Source organism: Telopea speciosissima, chromosome 5 (assembly GCF_018873765.1).
Source record: "Telopea speciosissima isolate NSW1024214 ecotype Mountain lineage chromosome 5, Tspe_v1, whole genome shotgun sequence".
NCBI lineage: Eukaryota > Viridiplantae > Streptophyta > Magnoliopsida > Proteales > Proteaceae > Telopea > Telopea speciosissima.
The window spans coordinates 9,441,634-9,449,965 of NC_057920.1; the positions used below are offsets into that span (position 1 = coordinate 9,441,634).

At 40.9% G+C, this 8,332-nt stretch overlaps 1 protein-coding gene across 1 annotated transcript; it reads left to right on the forward strand.

Moving 5' to 3' along the window:
• Positions 1 to 5,679: 5,679 nt before the first annotated feature.
• Positions 5,680 to 6,180, forward strand: LOC122661847. Its single transcript, XM_043857353.1, has one exon. The coding sequence runs from the start codon at positions 5,680 to 5,682 to the stop codon at positions 6,178 to 6,180; it is 501 nt and encodes a 166-aa protein (XP_043713288.1).
• The last annotated feature ends 2,152 nt before the right edge of the window (positions 6,181 to 8,332 follow it).

An 8,332-nucleotide genomic window follows, 5' to 3' on the forward strand; every position in this document is an offset into this window, starting at 1 on the left:
CTGAGTCATCATTCTTACTGACTCTTCCTCCTTTATAAAGGCTTGGATTCTCTGGGTGGATTGGAACTTGGAAGTAGAAAAGTAATTGGAGAGAACCCAGTTTCTATAGTTTCAGTTTTGTTCATAGGGCTTACGTGGCAAAGTGGTCTTTTACATTTTAATTGTACAAAATCCATTTTGTAGTAATTTGTCCTTTAAAAGAAGAAAAAAAAAAAAAAAAAAGTTTATATTGTTCATACTTTTGGTCCTCCCCTGCTCTTCTTTTCTTCTTTCTTTTCTCCATGTCTTTTGCTACTTTTTATCCCCTGAACTAAAGGCAAAGTATGTACAGATGAAGTAAGAAGCTGTTGATATGAACTCTTCTTCTCCTGCTTTGATCTCTTTTTCCTCCTTTTTTTTTTTTAAATTTAAATGAATCTTGTACTAATGGTTTAAGTATGAACAGGGGAACTGTGAAGAAGGCAGCTGTTGATGTAGTTTCAGGGTTTAACTTCAACTGGTTGGAAATTATGGAAGGTAAAGCATTGGTGCTCTGCACTGTTCTATCTACCTTACAGTGGGAAAACCTACTCTTAACTCTTTCATATTGTGATTAAAATTGATTGACACCCTCAGTTATAGTCTTGTTAGTGAGATATTGATACATAAACTGGAGGTTAAAGAGGGAATGACCAATGGATGATAGAGAAAACTAGTTTTCACTAACATTCCGGCATTAGAGGGTTGCCTATTCTGCTAGCCTCACTTTAGTTGGATCTGGGTATTGTTTCTCCCCTTCAAGTGTTATAAAAAATTTCCTTAATTTTTACTGTTGTTGCAAATGTTCTATGAGAATGTGCAGTTTGTATAAATGTTGTTTATGAGGATCTTATAGTTTAAGCTTCAACTGATATGGTGTATTTTGAGTTTCTACTCTTTACTCTTAATGAGAGAAGGTATATGAATTGTCTGGTATGAATCTTGTGAGGTCAATCTGTGAATGCTTCTGTGAAACGAGTGGTGAATTGTTCTAATTTCTCACTTCTGCTCAATTTAATGCGATTTAGAATAGTTTTACATACTTAAAGCTCCTCAACTTGTTTAATTTAGAACCTATGATACTCGTAATGCTGAAGGAATTGGACCTACTTATACCATAGTTCAGGTAAGGTCCGAACATGTATGTTTGCCAAAACCAACACATGTAGAAGAAAGCCTGGTTGTGGTTTGCCGGAAGCCTATAGTTTTTAATGTTTAATTAATTTCTTTTTGATCTGAAATGTTAACTTATTGTAACAAACATGATATCTCTTTCCTATTTTCTTCCTGTTTCTATTGTCAATTATAGGGTGTTTCTATTGTCAATTATAGGGGAAACCATATGTATACCATATAGGAGCTCTAACACGGCGGACTATCCAAAGGGGGACATGGGTGGATAAATAATTTTTTAACAATAGTGGTACCAACATGAAGTGGGGGGGGGGGGGGTTATAGAGAAACATTGATAGCGGCAAAGGAGAGTCACAAAAGAGTCACCCACATCAAACATCAACAGATCATCTAACCAGCTTGATTCTTCCCCGCGATACTTCAAGGAAGAAATCTGCCCTGTAACCCTCTTATCCATTGGTACTTCCATTAATCCTTCCTAAGGCTACCTTTTTTTGAATCTTTCCAAGACAATGTCTAAACAGCGATCATGACCCACACACAAGCACCTCTACCATCACCTTGACACATACAGAATGTTTGCTTGACTGGCTTTGCTGAGAGAGAGTGACTTACAAAATTAAGTTGCACCCACATTCAATTATACACCACCTAGGAGAAAAGAGGATTATTCAGTTCCCTGATTTTTTTCCATAAGTTTTTGTATCCTTAGCTTTTAGGCTCTAACAGATGTGGAAAATCATGCCTACTATATACCTTGTTTTGCTTTGTTTGGTGCAATTGATTATACTTCACCATGTTCAGTTTTGTTGTTGGAGATTCAATTTACACATGAATTTTCTAGACCAACTATGAATTATATGTCATTTGTTGATTTTTTTTTTCTTGGGCAACAGCTTTAATTCTTATTGGATGTAGATTCTCTGGCAGGTTGCTCATATTTCTTTTTTTTTTTTGAGAATTAGCTACAGATTTTGCTTTTGCTTTTGATGCCAGAATTTCCATGTCTAGCTCTACTCCCTTTTTCTGGGATGGAAGAAATGATTTCCCCCTTCCTATCTTCATTGTTGAGAATTTTCCTTTTCCTCTGTAAAACTTCCAGTGTAACTAAAATTTCCCACATTATACCATTTTTGTTGAACTTTTTATCTGTTTTTGGTTGATGAATCACACAACTACCATTGTGATTCTTTCACTAGTCCCCTTGATGTGTTGAATTTCATTCTCAGGCGTATAGCGCACTAGGGTTTAGAAGAAGTCAGTCGAACTTGAGAGTGCACTCTCGGTTGAAAGAGCCATTGATGATCCAGAAATTTGACACCCTTAAACCCACCCCCTACTAATTCTTCCTCCCCATTTTGCCCTCCCCCTCCTCACTTTGCTCCCACCCTGCAAATTCCCTGCTCTCTCTCTTTCCTACCTCCATCCCTGTTGTCGATGCTGTTCAAAAATGATTACAGGGTATGCAATGTCTAGAAACATGGATGCTACTCGGTCTTTATCCCGCCGAAGCGGAACCTCTTCACATAGGAGCTGATGATCACTGGTTAAGACAATGTGGGTCAAATTAATTATGCAAGGAAATTCTTCATGTGGATGAGGGATAAGCATCGATGATGTTATCTACACAGCCATGATCACAGGGTATGTGAAGTGCAGTGACATCGTAGTTGCACGGTCGTTATTTGATGTGTGGGAAGGTAGAGGGATGTAGCTTCATGGAATGCAAGAATCTCTGCCTACTCTGAGATGGGTTATTTGATGAAGCCCTCGGTCTCTTCCGCCTCGTATTAAAGAACAAGGGGGTTGCAGTGAGTGGGCTTGGGGAGAAATTGTTGGACAAGTGTGTGTCCATCAAACCCGGTTCGGTCCAGTTCACCTTTGTATTGAACTTTTATATATTTTAATTTAATATTATCACATGCGATATAAACATTTTGAGCATTATGTGTCCGTAAGTTTTACTTAAAATGGTAGTCACGACTAGGGTTTGGGCTGGGCACCCTTATCATATGGTCGTTGCATTGGGTATGCCTAGACATGTGATGTCAGGGTACGAATGTGAGTACTCACATGTTTGATGTGTGTATTAGCGAAGAATCTACTTTGTCGATTCCCTCATGTATTACTGTCAGATGTAGGAAGGGATAGACATGTGTCACCGACACCCTATGCTTGAGGGAACCCTGTCGCCGCAAAGTGTGACCGCATTCTTTGGTTCATCAATGATTGAGACTCAAGTGAGTCAAAGCCGGTGTTCTGGGAATACGTGAACACTTTGTGAGTGAAGGAGTTATCCAACATGGTCACAACTGCCCGATTGGGGAACACCAAGATTGAGACTGTTTGTGTATGGTCGGATCGGAATCTGGATCTAGTGTCGTTTTAGATATGGTTTTGCAAAAATCTATTTTACATAAAATGATAGATTATTTATGATTATTTTAAACAAAGTGTTTTGTCGAGTTTTACGGGACCCGATCAGATGCACAGATGCTCGTATATGGATGTGTACTATGGATTGGGGTTTGGCAGTACATGTGTACATGCCCTAGATTCCATAATGATGGTGTTGATTAGTAGGGGGGTTGTATATGATAAATTGTTATCATATAGGGACTTGTTTGGAATTTGCTATTTTAATTAGTTCTTTATTTAATTAATGGATATGATGTTAATTGTAATTATTCATAAATATTAAATAAAGTAACTAATTAATACTTTCCCTATTAGATTCTGCTTCTTCACCTTTTTGTAGCACTCTAAGTTTAAACAGAACTGCCAAACTGAGAGAGAGAGAGAGACAGACAGACTCTCACTAGGATTAATTCTAATCCATTTATGGTTTTTAGAAAACCCAAGCTCTATAAATAGGGGACCAAAAACGGAGAGGGGGCGGTGCTCTGCGTTTTCAGCCTGGCCCCCTCTCTTCTATGTTTTGGTCACTCTCTCTCCCTCTTGTGATCTCTCTCCTTCTAGTTTCTCTCATCTGTGTTTGAGAGTTAGAGTTTGTGAAACCCTAGATCTGTGCTGAAGAATTTGAGAACATCTGGGATTGGCTTGAAGAACCTTGATAGCACCATTGGAGGTTCAGACCTGTTTACTTGGAGTGCTCACTGGAGGAAGAACCATTGTCTATTGGAGGAGCAACACTTGAGGCTCACCAGGTTAGCAATTCTTGTTTAATTCCTTCAATTACTAATTATTAATATTTATGGGATGCGAAAAAAACTTGAATCGATTTATTTTTGCTACGCATTCGAGTATGTGATGGATCCCTCTTGCCATATGATGACTAGAGATGTATTTTCTTTGTCCCTAATGTGTTCTATAATTGCGTGGGACACATGAGGGAAGGAGAAACCCTGTTAGGGATGCACCAGGGTTCCCATGGGCAACCATGAGAAACCCTAAAATTAAAATGAGGCACCCATGGGACACCATGGGCTAACCCAGGGCGTGCAATACCCTAATTGATTTATAATTGGTTTCCCTAGGGAGCCATGGTTTGATCCCTGGACCGTAGTTTGACCTACAGAAAGAACAGGGGGTGGATGGGGGATAGGGTTGCAGTTGGAGAGGAAGAACGGGCCATGAAGAATTATGAAAGGATGAAGTTTGAAGAAGAAATCTGGCTGCCATTCTAGTGAATCACTAAACCACCTCCTGGTGTTTGTGAAAATAAATCCTGGTCCAAGGGATGAGAGGGAGCTTTCTATGGTCTTGTATTTCTCCTTTCCAAAATTTTGCATTAATGGAGTCCACTATGTTACACATCTTATTATATATGCGGGTATAAAGCTTAATACAGATTTAATAAGAATGGATATATCGGCTTAGGAAAGAAGGGGGATTTTCCAACTCGCTGGTTTGTTATTAACTCTATGAACAAGATGATTTAAAGAAAAGCTTATAACACGAGGAATGAACAAGGGGGTACCATAATAGAGGGAATCAGATTCAACTTTCTTAACCCTCAACTGCCAAAAGGTAACCCCATTCCAGATGGTCATAGGCTTTTAAAATATCTAATTTCAAAGCCAACCAACCTCATTTCCATTTACAAATATTAACATAATGGAAGATCTCATGAGCAATAATAATAATATCTATCGTCTTTAACAAAAGCAGTTTGACATCGGGAGATAAATTGATCTAGAAATCCTTGGAGTATTTTAACTAGTACTTACGCGGCTATTTTATATGTTGCGGCTATTCTATATGTTTCTGTGCAAAAGGCTAATAGGCCTAAAATCTTGTGGATGCCAAGTTTTTCCTTTTTTCAAGATAACACTAAAGAGAGTATGGTTAATTTCAAAAGATAAAAGTAAAATCGCTAGAAAAAACCATGCAAAAAACTTGCCACATTTATAATGTCCTCACACCAATGGTAGAAAATGGTTGACATTCACTTTCAATTGTGCTTTGCTTGTAAGATTTTCCTAATTTGGCTCCATTTTGAGGAAGCACTAGAAAAGGGAGTAAGGAAGAGAGATGCAAAGGGCAAGGGAGGTCGGAGAGCGGGTCATGAAGGTGGTGACAGTGTTGAGGAGAGGAGGGGATAGGGGTAATTCGGGGATTTTAAATTTCCAGGGCAAAAGAGAAGTAAAAGTTTGCCATTATGGGGGAGTTGTTATTGCTGCCTTTGCCAACTTCTATGGAGATTGCACCAATTCCATTGTTGAGCTTAGGGCGTTGAGTGATGGGCTAAAGCTGTGCTCGAGTTTGGGGTTTAGGGAGTTCCATGTCAACACTGACTCTGCGGCTACAGTGCTTTGCATTTCAAAAAGAAAATGTGGTTTTTGGAAAGGATGGTACTGGTTTCAGGAAGTTTTGGAGTTGATTGACTCCCTTAAACCAATGATTTCTTTCACATACCGTGAAGGTAATAGGGCAGCGGACTACCTTGCAAATCTGGCTTGTGAGTTGGCATCTGACTCGTTGTTTCATGGAGTAACTAGTTTACCTAAGGATCTTCGATGGCTTTCTTGCGAGGATGCTAGTGGTCTTCCAGTGTTAAGAGTGTAACTTTGTCCTTGTTTGGGTTTAGGTGTGAGCTTTTGCTTTGAGTGTTCGAGTGTTTTGTCCCCATTTTGATTGTTCTCAATTGGGCTTGGGGTTAGGCGGGAATGTCCCCCCATTGTATTCATCCTATTATGGAATGCATCAGATCGGTTTCATATATTCTTCTTGTCAATGGATCCGAGCGGAGAACCTTTTTCCCAACTCGAGGCATTCGCCAGAGAGACCCCCTTTCCCCCTTTGTATTCATCTTATGCTCACAGGTACTTAGCTCAATCGTTGAAGGAGCACCGAGTGCTGGTTTTGTGAAGGAAATTAAAGTGCGCAACCGAGCCCCGCCCATCACCCACCTTCTCTTTGCCGATGACTGTCTTCTGTTTTCGGAGGTGAAACTGCAGGATATTACTCAGCTCAAGGCTTGTCTGGAATTATTTTGTAAAGCCAGTGGTTAGAACATGAATCTGAGGAAATCTGCCCTTACCTTTAGCCCAAATACTCCTTCAAGACTCAAGCGTTGGTTTCCTCGCATTCTGAAGATCCCATATGATGATGGTCCCTCTAAATACCTTGGGTTACCTACGGAGTTTGGAGTTTCTAAGGCAAAGGTTTTCAAAGAGATTGCAAAAAAAACAAAAAACAGGGTTCAAGGTTGGAAGAATAGCCTTCTCTCCCATGCAGGCCGGGAAGTCTTGATCAAGTTTGTAGCCAGCTCAATGTCCAATTGTGCAGCCTCTCATTTCTCATTACCAGCATCTATCCACAACTCCATTCGACAGTGCATTGCGGACTTCTATTGGGGAGAGAACAAAGATAAGAAAAAAACCTATTGAATTTCCTGGACTCGATTATGCCGATCCAAGGAGCGAGGTGGCCTTGGATTTCGGGATCCCATCCTCCACAACCGTGCTCTCTTAGCCAAGGTGGCGTGGAGGTTGTGGGAACACCCTGATTCTCTTTGGGCAACTTTTATTAAAGCCATCTATTTCCCCAAATGTGATTTTTTGGATGCCCAGATTGGAAACAAACCATCTTGGGCTTGGAGAAGCATTCTCACTGGCAGGGACGTTCTCCAAAGTGGTATTTTATGGGAAGTGGGCTGCGGTACGAACATCAACATCTGGGGTTTTAATTGGGTACCTTCCTCGCTCACCTTTCAGATTCAACACCCACAGCCTCCAGGGTGCAGTATCTCCAGGTCGCTGACCTTATTGACCAAAGCAATAGAAGTTGGAATGTGGCTTTGTTGGACCAGTTTCTCCATCCGAGGGATAAGAAAGAAGTGCTCAAGATTCCCTTATGCTTATTTCCCAGACTGGACAAGCAAGTATGGGGGGCAGCGAAGAATGGAATCTTCTCCTGCAAGACAACATACCACCATCTTGCTAACCGAAGGGACTTTCTTACGACAACTCAGCCCTCTTCACCGTCATGAGTGGGAAGATATTCCCCCCAAAGTATTGAAGCGAATTTGGGGGTGTAAATCTTTACCTAAGATCAAAGCCTTCCTATGATGTGTTTGTGCGCATGGTATTGCTTCTGGAGCTGGCCTTTCTAAGCGGTGCATCCTGACGGATCCTAGTTGTAAAAGATGTGGAACTGTTATTGAATCAGATGATCATTTTCTCCTTGAATGCCCCTTCGCCAAGGCTACTTGGTTTGGTAGTAATCTCTCCTTCAGCGTTCCAACATCGGGTTCCCCAAAGCTCTCTCAATGGCTAGAGCAATGGGATCGTATGAAGTTTACTAGCAAAAGAGAAGGGGCGGAGGTGCTTAGTAGGGTGACTTTTATCTGTTGGTACCTTTGGATCGCCAGGAACGATCTAGTCTTTAACCGCAAGGAATGGACACCGATTGAGGTTTTTACAAAAGCCAACAAGCTGCCGATGAGTTCCTTCTCTGCTCCAAGACCCTCAGTAATACTCACCAAAGCCATTCTTCAGTGTCCTCTGTGGATGGGCGACGAATCACTTGGCAACCTCCACCTCCCAACTTCTTCAAGGTGAACTGTGATTCGGCACTTCCCCTCGATGCAGCGATTGGTGGCATCGGTTTCATTATTAGACACCTTGATGGAAGCTCGGTTATGGCGGTCTCTGAGCCCCTTTGCTATTCTGATTGTCTTGTTGGAGAAGCTCTCGTAGTCTGGGCTAGTGTGCTT

Coding starts and splice junctions, on each gene's coding strand:
- LOC122661847 (XM_043857353.1), top strand. CDS start 5,680: ATGAAGGTGGTGACAGTGTTGAGGAGAGGAGGGGATAGGGGTAATTCG.